Below are 25,780 nucleotides of genomic sequence, written 5' to 3'. Positions count from 1 at the left end.
ACATTTTTTTGATCGCAGTTATCTTTTTCCATACTACTCCGATCTACGTAGCGCCCTACGTTATTTGGACCATAGGGAAAAGATAACTGCGGTAAAAAACGCCACTTTTTCATCTAGTGGTTAAAAGTTTAACTAATTGTTTCACTGGTTCTTTATTTTTCCCATGGTCCATTTATCCAATATACCAAGTTTCATCAAAATATCTCCATCAGAATGAATGCTACATACGTCTGAGTAGTGTCAGTTTATTTATAACCTTCCCTGTCTTTTTTTGAATCACAAAATGTTTTCTTTCACCAGTTTTTTTTCACATTTCTAGTTTCTTCCTTCATTCTTTGCACACAAACAAATGCCGTTTTGAATTACTTTGGAAAATGTAGGGCTTTCGTGTACGAGGCTGGATATACAGTCAAACCTCGTTAATGAGTCGCTCTTGGGAGCGCAAAAATATGACTTAGTAAGTGGAGTGACTCGTTAAGCGGAGTAAGCCATAGCCGTGCCAATTCCAATAGGGAGTTGCAAAAAGTGACCCGGTAAGCGGAGTGACGTGTTAACCGGGTGACGCACTAACGAGGTTTGACTGTATTCATTGATATTGAACCACCCGACTCCAGTGTTGCTGGCTTCCTGATCACGTGACACACCAGCGAATTTTCAACGCTAAATCTACGGGAGGTATGGCCCGGAAGCCATGAGTGGTGGCAAGTTTCTTAATTTGGCGAGACTTTTGAAGGAATTCCGAGAGAACGGCCAGGAGAACGATGTAATTTCGCAAATGTTTCTTGCTTTTTTTTATATGTATCATTATCTATATATCTTATCTATGTATATGTATGCTGTTTGCAGATGTTGTGTGAGAATAAATGAATTTTTTTCCACATGGGCCACGCTCTTTGGGGCAATGTGCAAGCGAGAAAGCCTGGCCGTGTTCGGTAAGTAAGTGAGACCACCTCACTCATATCCGTACGAGTGTAAATGCCTGAATTGCGAAATAATACATAAAGTACGAGTATTGGATCAAGCACTACGATTCACAACCGGTGTTCCGCGGAAGCCCTGGGGTACCACAAGTTTTGTTTTAGTGTTCCACGGTATCAACAGCTGTAAAAACTTTCAGAGTAGCTTCTCTTAGACCTTAAACCTTCACTCGCATATCGTGGTGCCGTAGATGAAACTTTACCAGCTCATGCTGCCCTCCCCATCAACCCTCTACCTTCTCTTAGATGCAGTAGTGCACTGAAGCCATGGCTGGTATAAGAGAATACGAATGGTGACCATCTACAGAGTCATCTCACACTGTTTGTAAGAGGGCGAAAAATTTGGAAATGATTCTGGGAGTACATTTTTACTCCCGGAATTAACAGCCATTAATAGATGTCATATTGATGATGATAATTGATAATATAACTAATTATATGTGATGATTGTGTACTATAAATGAATGACAATAAAGTCACCATACTTTGATGAGTAAGATGCTTAAGGCCAGGATTACACTATAAAAGTTTGATAAAATATCTTTTATAAAGCTTGAAAAATTCATCCAATAAGCTTATTGGTTGTATTTGCTCGAATGTAACTCATGGGCTTTATTGGTTGGATTTTTTAAGTTTTATAAAAGGGATTTTATCAAACTTTTATTGTGTAATACCGGCCTAAGATGCAACATGTTAATAGTGATGCGACATCTACAATACGTTGGCAGGAAATGTGCAGCGAATAGATGTTAAAAATTATACAGGAGGACGACTCTAAGTTCATGGGGAAAACTTTGAGGTATCAACTTCAAGAGGTGATATGAGACACCTGAACAATCATTTTTGTTCATAGAATGTGTGGTCGAATCGCAATAGCAATGGTAGTAGAGAGGTTCTTAGAGAGTGCACAACAGCAATTCACCAAAAGCAAATAACATATTTTTAGGACGGATTCCGAGAAATAAGTGCAATCAATCATTCGAGGGTGCAGGGCATTGTAATGTGTTAAGCCTTCTCATGGTGCAATCTGGGTATCGCAAATTCTACCGCAAGTCATTATACAGCTTATCATTGTTTGGCGCAGCATAACTTTGATCGTATTATGCACCCCCCAAAAAAAAGTGTCAATCTAATTCGAAGTCACGCCCTTGAATGGGTGATAGTACGTATCACAGCCTCTTAAAGTTTGTCCCACAAATTCAGAATCACCCTATAGAAATATAACTGGGAAGGGGGGGAGAGGATAGGTTCATACACACACATCGTAGAAATCACCAAAACTTCTTGCAACAACTAAAAAAATCTGATCGTTATCGTCGCATACTGAATCAGATTCTTACCTCAGAGACGAAAGTTTCGTAGGATTTTGACTTGAAGACTGGTGGATTGTCGTTAATGTCTCCGATCCTAATGACAACCGGAACATTTCTCTGAAAAAATAAACAAGGAAATTAACACAAATCTTTCAACCTATATTTCCAGTTTCTTCAAAAAAAAAACCATCGTTCAAGCTTGCTTCTTAAGACATTTCTGATGTTTTCATATTTGGCATCATTCTGAGCACAGGTATCCGAGACAGAGGAAATTACATGTTTTGAAATTCTTCAATTACATTGTTAAATGAATGCATCGGAAATCAATTATTCCGTCTATTTCATTCATGATGAATACGTCTCTTTCAGTGGTTAATATTGGAACAAGCTTTTTCTTGAAGGAGAAAGAACTTCTTTAAAGAACCGGAAGAAGAGGAAATGAGACGACCTCAGACACAAAACTTGCATTTCCTTCCTTTACCAAAATGTCTTATTATGTCTTGACCTTTCACTCTTGGACTCCCGCTGCCTCGACCTGATTTCGCCGCGAATGTTCAACATGGCCGATACAAGCAAGACACAAATAAAGAAAACGAGGTAAAAAACGTCCCGCGAATAGTGTACGGATTTGTTTTTCTTCCGGTGTTCTTATAGTGCGGTGTTTCCCAAAGTGTGTGACATTGCCCCTTTGGAGATTTAGTTATGTAGAGTCTACAAATACAGCATAGAATTCTATGGGTTGACTTAGCGTAAATTACAATAAAACATTCCTTTTCTGAGATGGTTGCACATTTTTATGTTACGGTAAATGTGATAAATCGGTAATTATATGCATACTTGCCAATCGCCTCTGTAAGTTTGATATATTTATCACTTTTACCGGCGAATATGCATAATACTAGGCTTCGCTGGTAAATTTGATAAGTACTTGAAATTTATTACCTTTACCTGTGATTATGCATAATGCCATAGATATAGTCGGACCCCGATATAATGATAACGTATTTTACTATGTATCCTGATATAATTATACAATACATGTGTGAATTATCATGCGTATTATATCATATTGTACGATTTATCACGTTAATCAACGACGCGACGCGTGGGTACTATGCATAATCGCCGGTAGAAGAGATAAATTTTAGGTAAATTTATCAAATTTACCAGAATGCTTGGTAATTATGCATAATATATAATCGGTTATTATACATAATCGCATTTATTACATTTACCATAATCTATATTTCTACAGATGCTTGAGTACCTTCTAAAATTTATGAAACTTGCAAATCCGTGGAAATACCTAGTATGATGGCCCTACCAGGAATGTGTGATATTTGCGTACTCCTAGGAATTCCCGGTATTCTCGGCACACTAGTGCCGTGCAGGTGCGTACTTCTCAATATGAACTGTCTGGTATTCTTGCCCCTGTAGGAACGCATGGTCGGTATGCACTCCCCCTAGAAATGCTTGGCATTCTGCTGTCACTAGAAATGCGTGTTAGGTTTGTTATTCCTAGATATGCATGTTTGAGCATATTTCTAAATATGTGTGGTAGATGCGTTTATCTAGGAATGCCGGGTAGTCTGCTCGCATTAGAAATGCGTGGCAGAAGTGTACTCCAAGGAATGATTGGTTGGAGCGCAATGCTAAAAATGCCTGGTCCTCTGCCTCACTATAAATGTGTGTTAGGTGCGAAATCCATGTCTGGTAGGCGCGTACTCCTAGAATGACGCGTTAGGGGTGCGTACTTTTAAAATTCCTAGTAGGTGCGTACTTCTAAAAATGCGTGGTAGGAACGTACTACAAGAAAAGCCTTGTATTCTGTATCACTAGAAATGTGTGTTAGATGCGTACACACCTGCATACATGCGCATATACCATCGTATTCCTAGAAATACCTGGTATCATTAGAAATGCAAAGTAGATGCGTACTTCCAGGTGCCCAGTAAGTGCGTGCGCTCATAGAAAGGTGTGTTAGGCGCGTACGTCTAGAAACGCCTGATAGGTGCATAGTCCTAGAAATGCTTAGTATTCTTGCCCCCCCCCCCCTAGAAATACCACTATAAATAGAAGAATTGTACTATTATTGCAAGAATCTGAGTTTCTTAAAAACAACAAATAAAGCAATAAATAAACAATAAATAAAGCAGTAAATAAACAATAAATAAAGCAGTAAATAAACAATAAATAAAGAAGTAAATAAACAATAAATAATAGTAAAAGCAAAGCTTAATAACGTTGATGGTTACCTGAACACCCGTGGCGATGTGCCTGCAAAGAATTTGGATTCTGACTAGATTAAAAGATCCAACCTGTAATTGAAAACATTATCATCTATATATCGACTGATTAAAGTATGGTTTTTGTCTTTGATCTAAACAGTCACCATTTTTCATAAGAACTAGATATAGAAAAAAATTGACAGTATTTTATAGATTATGAAGATACGTTTCAAATCGATACATACGTCTCTATCGATCGGCCTTTTCAGGCGAAGCGTTTTGCCCCTGAGTTGAAAATAATCTTCAGTGGCGGTCTGGATCTGGAGATCTATCCCGGGGATATTACCACGGATCGGCAGTTCCTCTGGTGTCGTTGATTGGTTTATCTCTGCGTGAAATAGGAAAGAAAAACAACAAATGTTTGTCTGCTTAATTGGTAATCTACAGGTGATGAATTTTGTGAACATTTCGGACACGGAAGAGATTGAAGAAAAGTCCAGAGATCTGTCGTTTGCTTTCGTGAAACTAAGAATCTAAACTATTTATTCTGCGCGATAAAAAAAAAACCCTTTCGGGAGAGAATAACTTTTTCCGCCAACCTCATCCAAATACACCGATTCTTCTTGTATTTTTATGAACTGTTAATGCATTTACGAATTTATGGAACACCCTGTATACATGGTATTGCATTTTTTTTTTACTCGTGAAACCATAGTAAGGGCAAAAAGAAAAGGAAAAACATGCTGAAGGAAAGAGAAAAAAAATCAATTCTCGTTACAGAGAAACCTCCCTTAACGGACGCATTTTTGATCCCCGCTCCCGTGGTATAGGGATTTAATGTATTTCACTGCGTTAGCGGACAGTAAAATTCATGCCAAACTAATTTATTTCCAAACTTTAATTTATTAATCTTTGAGCATAAGCCGATTATTTATTATATTGAACGAAGATTATGATTGATCCCGTTGGTAAATAAGATAAATCACCAATTGATTATTTTATTAATTGAACATAACTATGGTCCAGGATGGTGAATTCGAATGGCAATGAATGTTGGTTTGGAGGCCTTCTTGCATGCTTGCCCGGTAATATCCAGAAAATAACTGTTTCCTTGAATGTTGGTTTTGTTTGTTATTACGTGCGAAAAATCCAACATTACAAGACGACTCCTTCTCCTAACCACAGAATGGCCTGCCGATGCATTACAAGACTAATAATTTTCTCATGTGCGTGTGTGTGAATGTGAATGTTTTACCTCCTTTCCTCACTCTCATTTTAATTCAGTTTTTATTGAAAAATTTGTACAGCGCACGAATCATGTGCAGGAAAAAATAATTACAGTAAAACCTCGATAAGTCGTCACCTCATGTTATCGAAAAATTATGACGGCTTAAACGAAGTGCTGTCAGAATAAAATATTCTGGTACACTTCGATTTATACTAGTTATTTTTAATTTAGACTAATCAGAGCAACTGTTAAAATAGTTAGCTTTCCTTTGCAACTGAACTACTGAACATCAATTTTGCATATAGATTAAATTTAATTTTAGTGTTTTAATTCTTTATCTGTAGTTCATGAAACAACTACAAGGTAATCTTGATAAAATTTATCAATGTAATCTTTCACATACTAACTACAAGACGATCTTGACTACACGGTTCACTTTGAGGGACTTGTGGAGGGCCCTTGGTAGGGAAAAACACACATTATAAGACCTAAATTTTGGAAAAAAATATCTGGTTTTTCAACACGGTTAAGTTGTCTAAATTTGGGGCCCTAAATTAGTGGAAGCCCATGCAGAAATCAGGTCTAGCTTTAACAGTAACTAATGCCTCAAAAACGTTAGTCGGAAAATTAACTTTAACAGCACATTTGGCAATGGTGTTAACACAAGTTATTTTTTTAAAGGAAGCCATAGAAATTATCTGTTCATCTCTCTCTCGAACTTTTTCATGGTGACGAGTTAACCGAAATTAGCGACGAGTAAACGAGGGTTCAATAACATTGTTGTCTATGAAAGCTGGACAGGATTGAGGAAAAACGACGACTTAACCGGAGTGACGACTTATTGGGGTGACGACTTAACGAGGTTTTATTGTAATTCGTTTAATGTGAAGGAGAAAAGCTGTAAATTTCTCCATATGTAATTAGACCTTTCAACTTTATTTGGGACTTATGCATAATCCCCGGTGAAAGCGAAAATGCCGTGAAATTTAATAAAACTTTCTTTATCAAGAAAATTTGTTGTTATGCGATGATGTTATGGAGATGATGTTACGACGATTATGGTGATGATGTTACGACGATTATGGTGATGATGTTATATACATCATCGGTGTATGCCTTTTACAGTAAACAACAAACGTTTTTAACATTAAAATGTATAGGAACTAATAGTGACCGAATTCAAACGTCGTATAAATGTGAGAAACGTATAAACAAGGTTTTTTCAATGTATATCGTGCATCCCCATTAGCGGCCGAAATTTTTGGTTCCTTTGGATGTCCGTTATCGAGAGGTTCTACTGTAATAGGTTTACTAATGAAGCGTTTCGGTGAAAGATAGAACAGGTATGGAATCTCGAATGCATTTTTCTCGCCGAGATAGCTCACCCTTGTAGGGGAAGGGGTTCAAAGACACAAATATTGCGTGACGTTCGCTATCAATTAAGGACGTCCGGAATCCGATCTACCTGAGCGAAAACTTCGTCCGCGGGTCAGAGAAAATTCTCTCTCTCTCTCACATCAAGATAACAATAATGCATTCTCGAATAATATAACCACCAGTCTTTAAAGTAGGGCATCGTGCTTGACTCTCTCTCATCGTGAGAATCCTGGTTCAAACCCCACTGGTGGCACAATGGTGGTCGGCTGTGCAGCTTGTTCTCTGTGGTTTTATAACTTGGAGTCTTGAATGCGAACCACCTTCCCCCCACCCAGAGAGCAGGCAGACCCACCACACGATACTTCGAACTACTTTATAAAAATTCAAGCATTTACCACCTTTAGTTTAATATATATAGAAGCCAGATGGCACCACAAGCAAAAACGCGAAACAAAGACAATTCTGACAACATGAATGCGTTAGAGGTCACTCACATATACTCAGAAAACATGTATTCCGACACATGCATCGATTCATCAGACATTGCTCAGTGTATGAGCTGCGTGTATGGTTAAGTAGTAGTAGTTGATGAAGTAAAAATGAAATGGAACTTACGATTCCCGTGGCTTTCTAAGATATCCATGATGATCACACTTTCTCCAGTTTCGATTTCACATTCTGTTGGGAAAATAAAGACAAGGCTCGTATATACAGGGTGTCCTGTAAATGCTGATGCGGCCTTCATCTCATCAACCGTCCGTCGTAGAGGTATAGTTTCAATTTAAAAACTTCTCAAAAGGCGTGTCCAAAATTACCCTGTATCGGTTTTGAGATAACAATAGTGTTGCACAAAATAAGAAATCTAAATTTTTATACGGCCCCCCCGGTCATCTATTTGCCAATTAGAAAGTTGTTGCCCGGACTCACCTGGGGCCCAACAACAAAAAGTTCCATGTCTCCAAGTGGAAAATTCTCTAAGATATTTGAACTGAAAATCAGAGAAAAGTCATAAAAGAACAGCAAAAACTAACGGGCAACGCTCCTTTCCTTCATTTATGCTGTGCTTCCCTAACTTTTCCCTGGTTTTTGAATTTGAATATCTCAGCGAATATTTTACTTCGACACTTTGATTTTTTTTTTCCTGTCTTTTGGCCTCAAGAGAAACATGGCAACAATTTTCTAATTGGAAGTTAGAATACAAGGGGACCGTATAAAATTAAGATTTTTTTTTTGTGACACACTGTATTTTCACTCTCAAAACTTGTACAGAGTGTGATTTCTGAACACATTTCGAGAATTCTCTAAAGTGGAACCGTACCTCTACGATGAACGGTGGATGAGACAAAGGCCGTGTTAGCGCTTACAGGACACCCTGTATATATGTTAAACAATGCATTTATATTTCCTTAATATCATCAATGTATTTGCCATCGCCAATGTCCGAAGTCACTAGCCTGTAAAAAAGGGGCCGTTCAAGTATTACGTAAGAAATTTTTTGCCATTTTTGCCCCCCCCCCCCCCTTGTCAGCAAAATTTCGTCATCAGCTCTGCCCCTCTGAATCCTAACTCATATTTTCATAAGGGGTGGTTGATTACGTAAGCATTATCCAAACCCCGCCCCCCTTGTCATAAAAAGTCAGCAAATCGGAAACGCCCCCCCCCCCCCAATCGATGATGACGTAATACTTGAACGGCCCCAAAACGAAATAACAACGTCGCGTATTGATGGCCATAGTGGCCCGTAAATCATAGGCTCGATCAATATTCTTCAACCGTTGGTCCGTGAAAATTCCTTTCCAGTCTGTGAAACATTTAGACTAATTTTCATATAAAGTTTTTCCTCTCATTTATTTTTTTTCTGGCCCACAAATTATTCGTATTATTTAACTGAAGAGCCAAAAAAACTGGTACAGGCATGCGTATGCAAATAAAGAGATATGGAACCAATCAGAGTACGGCGCTGCGGTCGGCAACGCCTATATAACACAACAAGTGTCTGGCATAGTTTTTAGATCGGTTACTGCTGCTACAATGGCAGATTATCGAGATTTAAGTGAGTTTGAACGTGGTAGTCGGTGCACGAGAGATGGGACATAGCATCTCCGAGGCAGCGATGAAATTTGGATTTTCACGTACCACCATTTCACGAGTGTACCGTGAATATCGGGAATCCGGTAAAAAATTAAATCTACGACATCGCTGCGACCGGAAAAAGATCATGCAAGAACGGGACCAACGACGACTGACGAGAATCATTAAACGTGACAGACGTGCAACCCTTCGCAAATTGCTGCAGATTTCAATGCTGGGCCATCAAAGTGTCAGCGTGCGAACCATTTAACGAAACATCATCGATATGGGCTTTCGGAGCCGAAGGCCCACTCGTGTACCCTTGATGACTGCACGACACAAAGCTTTACGCCTCGCCTGGGCCCGACAACACCGACATTGGACTGTTGAGGACTGAAAACACGTTGCCTGGTCTGACGAGTCTCGGTTCCAATTGCTTCGAGCTGATGGACGTGTACGGGTATGGCGACAACCTCATGAATTCATGGACCCTACATGTCAACAGGGGACTGCTCAAGCTGGTGGAGGCTCTGTGATGGTATGGGGCGTGTGCAGTTGGCGTGATATGGGACCCCTGATACGTCTAGATACGACTCTGACAGGTGACAGGTACGTAAGCATCCTGTCTGATCACCTGCACCCATTCATGTCCATTGTGCATTCCGACGGACTTGGACAATTTCAGCAGGACAATGCACCCCACACGACCAGAATTGCTACAAAGTGGCTCCAGGAACACTCTTCTGACTTTAGACACTTCCGCTGGCCACCTAAATCCCCAGACATGAACATTATTGAACATATCTGGGATGCCTTGCAACGTGCTGTTCAAAAGTGATCTCCACCCCCTCTTACTCCTACGGATTTATGGACAGCCCTGCAGGATTCATGGTGTCAATTACCTCCAGCACTACTTCAGACATAAGTCGAGTCCATGCCACGTCGTGTTGCGGCACTTCTGCGGGCTCGCGGGGGCCCTACACGATATTAGGCAGGTGAACCAGTTTTTTTGGCTCTTCAGTGTATATATTTCCTGCCCGCAAATTATTTCGCACGCTCTTTTATTTTTGATGTACCAGTCCACAAATTATTTTTTCTATCTATAAATATTTTTTGCTGGTTTGAAGATTATTTCTCATACTTATTTTTTCCAGTCCTCAAATTATGTCTCCCATTTTTTTTTTACTGGGCCGGCCCACGAAATATTTTTCTTTATTTAGTTTCTTCTCGGTTAGACAATTATAATTTATTTTTTGCTGGCCCACAAATTATTCGTATTATCTATATATTTTTTACCGGTCCGCAAACCATTTCCCCTCATTTGTATTTTCTTTCCGCTGCGTAAATTATTTTTTCAATTTATTATTTAAAAGTTCGGTGATTATTTCTCCTATTTATTCATTTTTTGCCTGTGTGTCTGCAAATTATTTCTCCCATTTCTCCATTTTTTGACGGGCCGGTAGGCAAGTTATATTTTCTATTTATTTCTTTCCCCCTGCCGGTTTGACAATTAATCCCCTCATTTATTGTTTTTTTGCTCGTCCGCGAATTACTTCTAAGAAATAATCTTACGTTTATTTTCTTTTTTGTGCCGTTCCCCAAATTATTTCTCGTATTTACTTATTATTTTTCCTCTATCTACTCATTTTTTCGTTTCTAAAAATTATTTTCCCCATTTGTAAATTTTTGATGGTCCGCAAAATTTATTTCTCACATGTATGAAATTTTTCCACTACTTTACGCAGCTGTGGGAAGAACAACACTGAGTTAGAATTCTTCCAACTTTGGCCAGTCAATCCAGTCAACTGACCGGACTTCAGACATAGGCCATATTCATTCACATGCTCTCCTTATGAGCTTTCGTAATGCCATTGCTTTAATTTGCTAACATCAGAACGATTAATAATATATAATTCATTTTTAGCACACACTACTCACCGCCTGCACAGCAGACAAGTAATGACATCAGACATAATAGGCCTAATCGCAGCACCCGCGGTGCTGCCATCTTCCGGCCAAACCTATAATGAAAACAAAAGAAAGGATTTTTTGACATATTTGGATGCATGTGAATATTAATTATCACATTGTCTAAAAAAGAATACATAAATAAAACTATACATTATATTTTTTTTCCATCGCTATGGTCTTGAAGAAAAAATTAATTCAATGTAAAACAAAATATTTCGCATGACATTTCGTATTTGAAGTAAGTCGTCTTTTCTGTAAAGCTCTCGATGGGCACACATTTATGGAACGCACATGCCCAAAGCAAGGTCTGGTGGCCCGGAAGTGACCAAGCGGCACATTACCAGATCAATTAAATGAACTACTGTACATTTACCGATCACTTAGGAGACTCGCGGCACTGTCCTATTTCATTTAAGTAATCCGAGACACACTTAAATATCACTTGGGGGAAGGGGGGTTGGTGCACGCAAATTTTCCAAAAAAAATACCACAGTTTTCAATTTTTAAATACTATGAAATTTTCTGCGCCTAACTGTTCAAGTTTTTGTTCTACCTACACTAAAAATATTCCGAAAAAAATTTAATAGAAGCTGTGCTGGCAGGCATTACACATGCTTAGGGGGTCATTAAAATATTACGTCAGCATCGAGGGGGGGGGGTCAAAAATGACTGAAAATCTGCTTACGTAATACTTGAATGGCCCCTTATGTTTTTCACTAAAGTGTTATTTTCTCAAAACTAAGTTTCTTGTTAGATAAGAAACGTTTTTTCGAACACCGCTCATTCAAATGTCTTGAAATTGTGTGTTTTTCAACACTATGGTGATACATACATTAGCACGAGGTTTTTTTAATTAAAATTAATTAAAATAATTTTTTGGCGCAAAATATGGGTAAATTCAAGAAAAAAAAATAACCATCAATTAAAATTCTAAAAGCTCGTGTTAAAGTATGTAACACCAAAGTGTTGAGAGAGATTGAATGAGCTAATTGAAGACATTTGAATGAGCGGTGTTCGAAAAAATTTTCCTTATCTAACAAAAAACTTCATTTTGAGAAAAACGCATTTTAGTGAAACACGTTAGCATGTGTAATGCCTGACAGCACAGTTTTTATATTAAAATATTTAAAAATATATATTTTTAGTACGGTAGAACAAAAACTTGAACACAGTTAGATGCAGAAAGTTTCATGGTATTTGACAATTGAAAAATTGGAAAATGTGTTTTTCTGGAAAATTTGAATGCAGCAACCCCTTTAATAGCCCACGACACATTTATCGTTCACTAAAGTGACCTGCGCCACACTTCCAAATCGCTGAAGTGACCCTCGGCACATTTACAGTTTACACTTAAATATCACTTACGGAGTTGCACGCGGCACATTTCCAGGTCATTTAAGTGGGCCGCGACACGTTTTCAAACTAATGAAGTGGCCCGTACTCTCCAATAGGTTGAGCAACCTCGAGATAGAACTTGCGAGAGCATATTATTAATATATTATATTATTACATATTATTGCGAGAGCTTATTATGGTTAACATGAGAAAAATACTTCTATCTGGGAATTTCACATCGGAATCTCTGAAATTCCATTCTTCTGTGAATTTTCATCCATCCATATCCTGGTATTCTGAGCAGAATGTCAAACAGCCAGATTGAAAGTATTCAAATAAGAAATTAGAATAGCTTTATTCAGATTCGAATCCACCATGACGGATTATTAGTAATGAAACCAAGAGAACAAAAAAAAAAAAACCTATAACATCGCTATCATTATATGAGACACAAAAATGGGAATTCTGCAGACTTAAGTTCTCACTTTTACTGGAATTCCTGCTGACTGGAGATCGTCTGTAGGAAATTCCTTCAGACACGATCTCGCCCCCTTGAGGCAATGAGCTTCTTTATATCGCAGTTGGTAACAAAACATATTGAGCACTTCGTTAATATTTCTCTGCGAAACTTCTAACGAATTAATACATGTTGGAATGTGCGTGTACGTGTTGTGAAATTCGGGCCACGAAGCGCTGAGAACCACAGGAAACCACCCTTTAGTCGACCACCACTGTGGCACCGGTTGGGTGCGAACCAGGGTCCTCGCGATGGGAATCCGTCGCTATGAGTTTTGTGTGCGCGTTCTTGCGCCCTACTTTCTTCCTTTTAAACCGAGCGCAACTTCGATCTATCGCCATGATCAATTACTACCGAATGATTTGTGCCATCTCGATGAGTTTCGAAATTTATGCGTGAATTTTTTATTGCTGCCATCAATTTTTCGAATTGCGAGTGAAGTGTAATGAATAAATGCTTGTACCGTGGCTGTACTGTAATGTAGACTTCATTTTCAGAGAATGGTTGAAAACATTGAAAAATTATAATTTCCTACTCTGGGCCCTCTTCGATTCCTTCTATTAAGATGCCACTAAATTACGTGAGTTAGTGGCCCGCGGGCTTCGTGGGAAGTTCAAATTGGGGCCCGTGGTGCATGAAAGGTTAAAGACCTCTGCTCTATATATATATATATATATATATTGGTGAGGTTTATATATATTTGTGATATTTTTTCTGTATATTTATATTTTGTTTTTTTTTCCTCCATATTGTTTTGTTTCCAATACACACATGTTGTGGTTCAATATATTGTATTGTATTATTACACGTGTATTAAATGTGAAAATTTCACAGAAAGCCGTACCCAACCCAACTTTTTCAATGGTCAAATTTGTGTTCAGTACATCGAATCACATAAGAAATTATCCTTTTTGTTTCGGACGCAGAAATTTTGTAAAAATTTGTTTTCAGTGTAATTGGACTTTTAATTGTTCGGTAGATTGGTTAAATAGCTTTGATAATAATAAATTCTATGCAAAAACATCTTAGAGCAGCGGTTTTCAATTAGGTGTGCCTGGGACCCCAAGGGCCCCTCGGTCTTTTTACTAGGGGTTCATGTCCCAATTGTAGAATTGCCAAAAATAATAATAATAAATAAATAAAGAAAAGTTGTTAAAAAAATTACGAATAAATTTCTTTAAAAGGAAAAAATTAATGAAGTTAACATGCGAAAACACATACCGTTGCAACGTTGTGAGACTGCAGTAGAATTACTGGTAAGATTTTTGACCAAAATTGTACTTGTGGTGACATCTCTCGATAGTAGTATGGTGTTTTAGTTCAGGCAGTCTAGGGAGTGAGTGCTATCGCATCGCATATACTATTTAGTATTGGATAGAATGACCTCTATTGTTCGACAACATCAAGCGATAGATGGCTGAAGTTTCAGTTGCTATAAATGGGAGGGGAGGGGGGGGGGTCCATTTCAGACCATAAGATTTCAACGACTTAAAGTATTAAAGTAATGGAAACAACTGTCTTAGAGAATCCACTCCTGTGATACCAAAAATCAATTTCACATGACTAGACGTCTGTTCATTTATTAATATTAGAAAGAAACGATCTAAAAGACGTTTTAATGCGGACAAAGTATCAATTTTCCACAATTTTATAACCTGACAGAGTGAAAAATTCACTTATATTAATGAGACAAGTTTGTTATAGCGATAATGTTCCTCGTGATTGGTGAACTGTCGTTATACCGGACATTTACTGCGGAATCTCTCTTATTAATTTTGGATATCCACACAATGCAATTCGAAAAAGGATTCCACAGCCTTACTTCAATCGATACTACAGTGAAACCTCGTTACAATGATACTCGACATAACGATAAATCCCTCCACAACGATATTTTTTTCAAATCTTGTTTGGAATTGCCTATAGTCCAATGTTAAACTCCTCTCGACACATCGATATCCTTTGCTACAACAAATCCCTATGTATCGACATTGAGATTTTTTCTAAATTGGCTACACGCACATTACAGGGACATTTTTCTCTATTTGCACAAATTCATTTTAAATTTAATTTCTACACTTCGTCACTTTTATCGTTCTTATGGAGGCGTCTAATAGTATCAGTAATTTGCACCACAAGATCAACAAAGATGTTAAGGAAGCTATTGCTGTTTCTACTGCCTATGTAAGACACGTAAGTGCTCTGGGTATCTACACAATTCAATCCAAAAAACGCTTCCTTGGTCATCAGTTCCTCGACACTAAAATGAAGCATCGAGTCTCCTACAAGGTGGTCTAGTATCCAGACATCCAAAAAAAAAACTAAAACGCACATAAACATTATTCTCAGTCGTATGATTCACCCGCCTTTAGTCGAAAAACGTATAATTATATTTTTATGGATAGAAAGTTAACAAGGGTACGAGTTATATCAAGGAAAGAGATCGATTTGTATCATCAATCATCGATTGATCCTATTTTTTGTTCTCGCGAAAAGACCTCAAAGAAAGAAGACCTCAGAGATCCCCCAAGGACAGGAATGACCGCTATTCAAACATTTGGGTCAAAATACCATCTAAACGAGGGCTATAATGGATCACAGGTTCTGTGAAAGTCTAGACGGGTCTCTGTTTTCTTTGTTTTTTTTTGTTTTTTTGATGGCCTTAAAATTAATCATCACCATGTGTATCGGTTTAAAAAACACTTCATGTTCAGAAAGAAATCCCATTATTTTTGTTTCGTGCATTATATTGTTCTTGATCATCCACCATCAACGATTGCTTTGGTTGGTTTCACCCTTGTTGGATTCATCCATTTATGATGGTGATGGAATGCTTTCCCCCCCCCCCCATCCGATGTATCTTTTTCTCCCCCTCCGTCCCGAACAAACAAGTCTTGAAGATTTCACTTCATGCATGACAACATGCCTTACACGCATGATTTCACCATTGTGTGAAAGAAACACATTCGCACGTTGTCATTGTAAGCTCCTTAACTAAATAAAGCCCTTGAGAATTTGTTCCTATCTTTCCAACATGGATTCAGTTAGGGTTAGCAGATTCCCGACTCGTTTTTACATGGACACTCACGTCGGCCCATATTTCCTTGAGTAGATGGTCGGTATATGCAGCCAAACGTCGCCAATTAGGGTCATTCAAGTATTACGTAAGCAGATTTTCAGCCATTTTTGACCCCTCCCCCCCCCTTGTCAGCAAAAGTCAGCAAAACACTGACCCCCTCCCCCTGTCAGCACAATTTCGTCAGCAGCTTAGAATATTTCATATCTTCAGAAAGGGGTGGTTGATGACGTAAGGAACCTTCAAACCCCCCTCCCCCCCTCCTTGTCATCAAAAGTCAGCAAATCCGAAACCCCCCTCGATGCTGACGTAATACTTGAATGGCCCTTTAGTGTCAATAGCAGATCGAGAATTATTGCCGGTCATTACCATGATTAAAACAACCTCAAAAGATCGCTGATTTTGTTTTCAGAAGCAGGATGCATAATCAATCCAAGTACAGCAAAATCTGGACTATCCGGCCTAATGCGGCGGAAGGGCAGGCCTGACGGCAGAAAAGCCATCTCTCTCTACCTCCACTATGCCATCAAAAATACCAATTTAATACCAGAAACCACTCTTATTCATATTTCGTGACCTCTTGGTGCAGGCCAGTACTTTATACATAAATGTTATGCACTAAATGTGTGCATAATGTAAATGTTTGTTATGTACTGTACGTTTGAAAAATTTATTACAAAGGATGTCCAAGAATATATAAATATTGTTACGAAAATTATGTAAATAGTTCTTATTTATCATTTATTATGTCATTTTTCACCTGAAAGAAGTCACTATCTTATGTAAAAATGAAAATTAACGCATTCCTCTGTAGATCTCTCCAAATTTTCAGCAAACTTAGCGAAGTTTGGCAACAGTTCCGATGATGACGTCATGGCGCCAAAGAAATTTATGGGATCTCGTGAGAAGGGTGGCGAATTTTATAGAACTTTTCTTTCTGCTGTATAAAAACGCCACCAAGCGGAACTGAGTTGTTGAGTACAGTGTTTCAGCCTATTGACGTTCCGTTTCGTACAGGTTTCACTGTAAATGTTTGTGATGTGTTAGAAATTTATTACAGAAAAAAATAAGTCCAAAAATATAATGTAAATAGAATATTAAAAAAATTATGTAAATAATTCTTCTCTATCATTTATTATGCCATTTTTTGCCTGTAAATAGTAATTACCATATGTAAAAATGAAAATGAATGCATTTCTCTGTAAATATCGCCAAATTTGCAAGAAACTTAGCGAAGTTTGGTAACAGCTCCGATGATATGGCGACGTCATGGAGCCAAGAGACCAGCCCGATATAGTCGAGATTCTACTATACAATTAATATTACAGATTTTCTAAGGTTTTTTCCCGTAACAATTGAAGATTGCCATGCAAGTGCTGACTTGGGTGCTTTTCAACAGAAGTGTTTCTTAACTTTTCTTCACCCATCATCCCCCCCCCCCCAACTTTTAGACCATATTTTCCACTCGTGGCTCCCCGCCTTAACCGGAGTATTTTCATCCTCATCAAGGACCCTTTATATGCACTGCACTAATTTTTTCAGTTAATTTATAAAAGGGAAAAAATTCAGTAAATAAGATTGTCTCCGGATCCCTATGCTAGATTTCAATGAGCTTCTCTCTTCACTGGTTCTATTCAGGGCCATCTCAGTATCATGGGCTCCCGGGCAAACGGATGTTTTGGGAGTCCCATTCTTAACTGGAAATAAGAACTGGCATACTTACTTCTAAATTTCGACAATCATTATGCCAGTTCTCGTCATGTAGCCCCCCCCCCCCTTATGAATATGAGGTCTTCGGGAGGTGCCCGGATGAGCTCATGCGTCAAAATAACCTTCGTTCTGCTGGATACTTGAAAGCAGTAACACTTTTTCCCACCATATTTTCACTTTATTCACTTTCCTGTGTTTTTCGATTTTTATTTCTTCAAATCTAAATTCTTTTCACAGCTCTCTGTGGCCTCCTCGAACACCTGTCATGACCCTTTCCCACTGGTCTTCACCAGTGGCTCCTCTTACTATGTCTGAGTACCACAAGGGACCATACGGCCCCCGATCGAGAACTACTGTTGCTATGCATGTCCCCCAAACCGGGAGTGGGGTTCGGTCATCAATCGATTTTAGTAAACAGTATTTATATATATTATTATTATTATTATTTTCTAGAGCATTTGCAAGAAAATTGCAGGGGCGAGTCCTCACTGAATATCAGGAATATCGTCAAAGTCTCTGACCTAGGAGCAGGGCTCTAGACAAAGCCGGACTATACCCCTACAGAGTTTTTTTTTCCTTAGACTTACACTACAAATATATTACACTATAAAAATTTGATAAAATATCTTTTATAAAAGATAAACAAAATACCCGATAGGTCTCCTGGTTACATTTGTTCGAATGGAACCGGTACGCTTATTGGTTGCATTTTTCCAGTTTTATCAAAGAGCTTTCACAAAACTTTTATATTGCAAACCCGGCCATAGCCAAAGATGAAGATGTTTAGTTGGTGAGATCAAAGATCTTGGTCGGTAATGTATCGTGTTTAAATGCTGGGGTTCCATAATTGCAGCAATTGCCCCATTCGCCCATGTGAATATCAGGCCATGCCGAAGATCAAGGCTACCTTAAAAGCGTTATGGGTGCATCATACCCATGTCAAGGCCACACCGAAGGCTCCTTAGAAACACCACACAATTTTTGTCAATTGCTGTGCATGGAAACCAAAGGACCCGGGTCTTTCTCGTTTGAGCCATGCGTTTAGACAGCTCCACCAAAGAAAGGCCCTACCATCCGTATTGAGGCATAGACAACAAGTAAAATTGCATAAGGAGTCAAATTATTTTTCAGTATTACAAGGTTGATGGGAGGAGGTTTCAGAATATTTCAGTGTGAGGGAGGGAGGGGGGAAGAGGTCGTAAGGGATCTTAAAAAGAAGTCAGTTTGTGTTGTTTATATCAATAAAGATGTTCTTGGCATCCATCCAAATCTTTAAAATTTAAGGGAGCTTACATCGCTTGTCCTTGGTATGCACATTTCTCTGCATACAATGATTTTGAAAAGCATGGCTGCGTCGAATAAACGCGTGCCCATATAAAAAGAATGCACGATAATCTGAATTATAGGCGTATTCTTCTGCCGAGAGCCTTAAAAAATTGAATCGAGAAAGCCTCAAAAGTGAGCTTTTTATGTGTGGGTAGTTTCTTTCCTTTTCGCGACTTTCACTGCCATCTTGCATAATAAAGCACGGGGAACCGTGCGATATAGTATTACCTATATCACATATAATACAGTTTATTACATGGTTTTATATTCATTCACGTACGCACTGTTACCATGAAAAAAATACTTCAGAAAACTTATATGAAATGAAATATTTTTACATTTCTTATTCATGTTTAGCGGTTTGTGTTATCTGTATTCAAAAACAGAAGGCGTTTCTTGTATATTCCATGTGTAATTTAGGTAATATTAAACAGACTCAAACGATTAAGTTCCTCCTCGGTTTACGAACAGTTCGGTTTAAAAACAACAAAAAATGATTCGGCTTACGAACTAGAACATGCAAAACGGATTTAATCCTGAAGGAAGCATACTTCAGAATTCCAGGCCAATGTGTTGGTGATTTTTGTGGTGGCCAATATATGGTGATTTTTTGGGACAGTTATCCAGCCCATATAGCAGGGCTGGATAAATATGAGCGTGTAAAAATTACGTTCGGGCATGTATTTTTTTCGACCACATGCGGATATGTAAAAAGTCCAAAAAATTGAGGAATTTTTTTTTCTCAGGGTTTATGGGAAATTTTGATATCAAATAAATGAGAGAAATGCAAATATATATATATATAGATATAGATAGATAGATAGGATATATTTTTCATAATTTCTTCGGTAAGTATTTCCATGAATATATGGCAACACATTGGTTTTGAATGTGTGGGGAAAATATTATGAAAAAAGGAAGCGTCGTAACGCAGGGATTACACTATAAAAGTTTTAGACAAATTCATTTATAAAAACTTGAAAAATTCAACCAATAAGATCACCAGTTGCATTTGCTCGAATGTAACCGATGCGCTTATTGGTTGAAGTTTTCGAGTTTGATGAAAGAACTTTTGTCGAAATTTTACAGTGTAATACTAGCCTTAGGCCGCGATTAGTTTGATAAAAGTACTTTCATAAAACTTCAAAAATGCCACCAATAAGGTTATTGGTTGCATTCTAGAAAATGCAACTGATGATCTTATTAGTAGCATTTTTCAAGTTTTATAAAAGGACTTTTATCAAACTTTTATAGTGTAATCTTGGCCTTAGACAGCACTATAAAAGTTATGAAAGTTTTTTGTAAAACTTGAGAAATGCAATCAATGAGTTAGTTCATTGGTTTCATTTGTCGAGGTTAGTGTAAACCAGCCTTATGCTAGGCGGCCATCACCTAATAAAACTACGTTGTTTGAAAAATTCCTTACCGTTGAGATTTCATTAAATAAAGAAATAATTTTTTTTTTAAATCTAGTGTTAATTTTTTTAAATTGTGTGCGTATTTTCATCAATAGATAGCAGCACATTCGTTTTTAATGCGTGGGAAAAATTTGCTCAAAAGGGGAAAACCAAGGAATGCTTTTCAGATATGTAAAATATTGGTTCTGGGCATGTGTTTTTTCTCTTTTTTGAATTACATGTCCGACATTCATGCAAAATTTTTTGAGATTTGATCCCCGCCATGTCCCATAACTTTGTAAATAATATAAAAGTTCATAAAAATTGGAATTGGTATATTTGAATGCAGTTCGCGGAAAAGTTATTCTCGCGAAGAGGGATTTTTCCTTTTATTACAGAAAAAAGTAGTTCCGATTTTTGTCGATAGAGAGAATTGCACGTAAACAAATCACTGTAATAATGCAAATCAGTCCTACAAAATACAGGGTGTACAATTAACAGCTCATTTCTGAATTTCCCGGCCACTGGCGCCTACATAAGGTCTTCATTATGAGGATGACATTGGTGGATGAAGCACTACTGGTGACGTTGTTTTACCTTAGCTACCAACAGCTGGCCGAAGCTTTGCGAACGCTTCGGACACAGAAGAGATTGAAGAAAGGTGGGGTTTAATTTCGTACAGAGCTCTCTCTATCGACAAAAATTTGAACTATTTTTTTCTGTGAAAAAAAAAATCCCCCTTCATGAGAGTAACGTTTTCGCAAACTGCATTAAATATACCAATTCCTTCAAGGCTTATGAATGTTTTAAAAAATCTGCAAATTCCAGTAAACACCCTGCATATAGCTTATCTCTATATGTTACTGTAGCTTAAAATCAGGAATGCACTTTCCGTAAGCGAGCCCAACTCAGATTTTTTTCCTCGGCTAATTAATATCAATTATTTCATAACGACATTTTGAACACTGAAAGGTCAAGAACGTCTATTATCGATAACACAAAACACGTCCTTTCATTCAATATCCAATAAGAAAGTATTATCACTTAATGTAGGCCTATAGAGATATGGATAAATAAATGATTTCAAAATTCTTTCAAATCAAACCAGACAAATAACAGGCAACCTTCATATGTAGGCCTATAATTCTTCAAAAGAAACTTTTACTTTGTTCAAATTTGATGAGAATAGAGGAAAAAGATCGGATCCAATCGAAACGGTGTGTTTGTTTTCGGTGCCAAGGGATCCGAAACCGTAGCAGGAAATGGTTGAGGTTAATGAGGTTGAAAATAATACATTTACAACACACACACACACAAAGAAGGTAGTTAATAGAAACCAAAATGGCAGAGGTGTTTTTTTTCTTTTCCTTCAATAAGGAAACACTAACACCATTTCATGGTCTATCAACTCAGAAAGTGGATTTCGAGTTTGTTGGCTCTTCTTTTTTGGTCAAGTCTTAACATGGAATTATCGACTTAACTTTCCATTAAAGAAACTTTCATCTTCTTTTACGAGATTAGTACAAATTGAAAGGAAACTTTTAAATTCCTTAGATTCTCAGGAGTTTCTTAAGGTATGGACTGGGATTATCATTTGTTTTCTGGACTTTGTGGCGCAATTGATGAACGTTCTCATAGGAAGAGACTGTATTCAGCGGGTCCAGTTAGGTCAATATCTTAAGACCTTACCCGAGTGATTAAATTGTTCAGTTTACAGGGTGTTCTAAAAGGGACTGTGATTCTTTTCAAAAATGAGGTGTCGAGAAAAAAGCTGCCGCAAAGTTGGGGGAGAGGCCACAATATTCATTTAGGAAGATGTCCTGTCGACGGAACAAAATCTTACGGGCAGATGGTACTGCGACACAAGTGACTGTCAACGGAAAATAAATAAAAGTTTCTTCACAATATTCTCGAAAAGTCAGCCTACAGCCTCAATAAAATGTCGTTAATCGTAGAACGATGATTTTTTTTACGTTTTTTGTGAACCTCCAGCGGTAGAAGTTAGGCGTTTATATAATAGCAATAGCACAATTATCGAAATAATTCTCTCGAAAAGAAAAATACCCAATCGTAGGCTCCCTTTGAACACATGAGGATCTTCCCAATCTTCCCAGACCACGCGGTAAAATGCTTCTTGTTCTACAAAACAGTTCCGCTGGATTCTGAAAGTAGTAACAATTTCTCTCCGTCCACTATATTTACTTAAAAGCTTCATCTGAAGATGATGTCACTCTCCACTATCCATACGAAGGTTTCAACAGCTGGCTGATATGAAGATGAATTCAGGAAAGAATATTCAACTGTCTCCGCGGGAAACTGAACCACCACTTCATTTATGTACGGTCTCGTTCAGTGCATATAAGCTCTTTAGAAAGAAGTTCGTCGATTCTGTAGCATAACCGGTCCAGCGCATCAACTCGGCATACGAGAGGACGTGGATTCGATTCCCAGTCGAGGAAGTTGGATTTTCTTTCCTGAATTAATCTCCACGTCAGCCACCCGTTAAAACCATCTTATTTAAAAGCTTCATCCCTTAAAATTTGAATTTTTCTCATATTTGGCCTCTTGTCATGGTTTAAATTCAGTTTACGCCCTCTGAATCTCCTCCTCAGAATATCCCATGACCACAAGGGTTGAAAATATTACCTTAAAGTACCACAGCCATCATTATTACTTTACCACAATTTTAACAATAATTAGATGAATGTCTTGATTTTTGTCTCCATGAACAAGGGGACCGTCAACTCAAAATTCATCCTCTCGAGTTACAGACCGATGCTTAAAATGGAATGGAACGTGTTTGTAAGTACAGAGAAAAGATTAAATCACATCAAATTTTATGGTTACCGTAAAACATCGGTAATTTGTCACCCTAACAAGTCGTCACACCGGTCAAGTCGTCGTTTTCCTTCGGTCCCGTCCAGCTTTCATAGATAACAATGTTATCGAATCCTCGGTTGCTCGTCGCTAATGCGGTTGACTCATCACTATGGAAAAGTTTGTGAGAGAACAAATGATTTATGACTCAAAGAAAGAGCTTGATAACACACGTCTTATATACAGAAACCTGACCATAAAAGTACCAAACCTAATATACCAAAACGAACAGCTCAAATAATGAATGTGACGCTGAGGAAGCTCACTTACCGACTACAAAAACAGCTCTTGAAGCGTTAGGAGACTGTTTGAGCTGGACCTGATTCCTGTATGCACCACCCCCGCCTTATTTAAGGTTTCAAATTTTAAAAAAAATAGCCTTGTAGAAAAACCAGACATTTTCCCTAGTGGGAAAAGCCTTCTAATGTCTGCTTTGCCTTGCCAAGAGCCTTTTTAAGTCAAAATTTGGAAGAAAAAAAACATACTAGTATAAAAATCGTACCCAGTGCGTTTATCTCCTGCATAAAAGTTGTGAATGCTAGAAAGTCAAAAAGGTAAAAATTTCGTTTTTCTTTCGTAATATATAAATTTCGCTAACACTGTGATTGTAATTCATATTTTGATATCTTGGATTTGCAAAATGAATACAAATTGCAACTTAATCCTTCTCATATGATTATAATTATCAATTATTAAAATTTTATCATCAGTTAGGAAACGGTTTCCCAAATTTTAATAATTTCTTAATTATAATAATTGATCTCAGCTACTACACTCTCTCTTTATTTCACTGTTCTGCAATCAGCATCACTGCAGAATTTCGTTGTCATACATACTCAAAGCCTTACGGAAACAGTTCATGTGATCATACGTTACGAAATAGTTTCGCACATCTTGCTTATTATTCTTATGCTAACAGAGATGTCACTTTCATTTACGTATTACAATTTGTACTTTCCGATAATTTCCAGACTCTAAATGACAATAAAACGATTAATGTTACACATTGATCAGGGCCGTAACTAAGATTTTTGCTGCCCCCCCCCCCAAACTTTAAAGTTCGATAATTTTATAACGGTGCTCTTTGTTCCCTCCTAAAACTGCCACCTTCAAATTTTGCTGCCCGGGGCAGTTGCCCCCCCCCCGCCCACCTCTAGTTACTGCCCTGCCTCGAAACATATTTTGAATAACATAATCATAATCGATATCAAATGGCACACATTCTCGATGCATTCTAGCTGAGAACAATGTTAAAATGGGCCTTAAATTATCAAAGAAAGAGTAGGAAAAAAAACAAAATTTTCAAATTTTTATTTGTCTTTGAAAGATTTATTGTTGAACAATTTGGTTGAGAAATGATTAATTAAAATACCTGCCTAAAGTACCAAAGATGCTTAGAGGTGTCACGAATTCGATACCTGGTTCGTCCTTGTCAGAACCGTTCCTGACCCAAGTTTTACAACAGAAACGTCGACAAGACCGCAGAAAAAGATTGCTACGGCAAAGAGCCCCACACCGAGGAGTTAGCGCACCAACCTCCCGGTGAGTATAAAAACAGGCTGCCGTTCGGGATCGGCAATAAATTGTAGGTCCCGGTCTAATTAGCCCTTGGGCGCAGTAAATGACCGCAGTGGGACAAAAATGATCACATGATCCAGAAATGCTGTTGAAGAATTTTTCCGAACTGAATTATTCTCATACAAAAATCATAAATCTTTTCCTACAATTTCAAATTATCCAAAACATTCGAAAAAAGTTCGAATTAAACAAGAAATTTTAACATTAAATTAAATAGAAAACTCGAGGGGGGAGTTTGGAAAAGTTCAAATTCCCCAAATTCTACTGAATTATTTCAAATTTATAAGATTTCCACTGGCATTGCACATAAAAACTGAAACTTCGCTTAAGTCGTCACGCGAATTATGAAGGTTTCACTGTATTTTGCTCCGAGATAATTTTATAGTTTTGAACCAGTCCAGGCCAATCTGTTTCACCCCAGATTTCGGCATTTAAATGTCTTTCGCACTTCACATAGGTCTGACAAACAGAAAGCCGGTCTGATCATTCTGCACCAAGCTTGTAGACATTATTCCACTGATATGTAACAAGGAAATGAATAAATCATTCAGATTTAAAAAAAAAATACAATCGAGGAAATGCAATCAGTTTCTTTCCCGCCATCTTAAACCGAAGACATTTTTTTGGGTCTGGACATTTAAAAGACATGATGGGGTTTTTTTTTGTTTTTTTTTGTACATTTCCCATACAAGTGAATACGGGTTAACCTACAATAAACGAGAAAGAAAAATACATATTTCCTCACTTAAAATGGACGAAGAACAGGAAGTAAACGCTGTTTCTTGTGCAAATAACTATGC

General features: G+C 37.8%; 1 protein-coding gene across 1 annotated transcript in view; it reads right to left on the bottom strand.

Moving 5' to 3' along the window:
- The window catches only part of Cad99C (cadherin 99C), a 131,770-nt gene that overhangs the window by 53,797 nt on the left and 52,193 nt on the right, over positions 1–25,780 (bottom strand). Inside the window, exons 2-6 of the mRNA XM_089240198.1 lie at positions 11,132–11,214; positions 7,739–7,801; positions 4,764–4,906; positions 4,546–4,608; positions 2,318–2,407 (exon numbers count right to left, since the gene is read on the bottom strand). Coding sequence (XP_089096324.1) covers positions 2,318–2,407; positions 4,546–4,608; positions 4,764–4,906; positions 7,739–7,801; positions 11,132–11,201 — 429 coding nt within the window. The 5' untranslated portion in view covers positions 11,202–11,214. The remainder of the gene's footprint in view (positions 1–2,317; positions 2,408–4,545; positions 4,609–4,763; positions 4,907–7,738; positions 7,802–11,131; positions 11,215–25,780) is intronic.

Source organism: Pholcus phalangioides, unplaced genomic scaffold (assembly GCF_987345545.1).
Source record: "Pholcus phalangioides strain wild (caught in Gottingen) unplaced genomic scaffold, Ppha-v1.0 ptg000012l_1, whole genome shotgun sequence".
Classification (NCBI taxonomy): domain Eukaryota; kingdom Metazoa; phylum Arthropoda; class Arachnida; order Araneae; family Pholcidae; genus Pholcus; species Pholcus phalangioides.
This window is presented reverse-complemented; position numbering and strand designations above follow the sequence as displayed.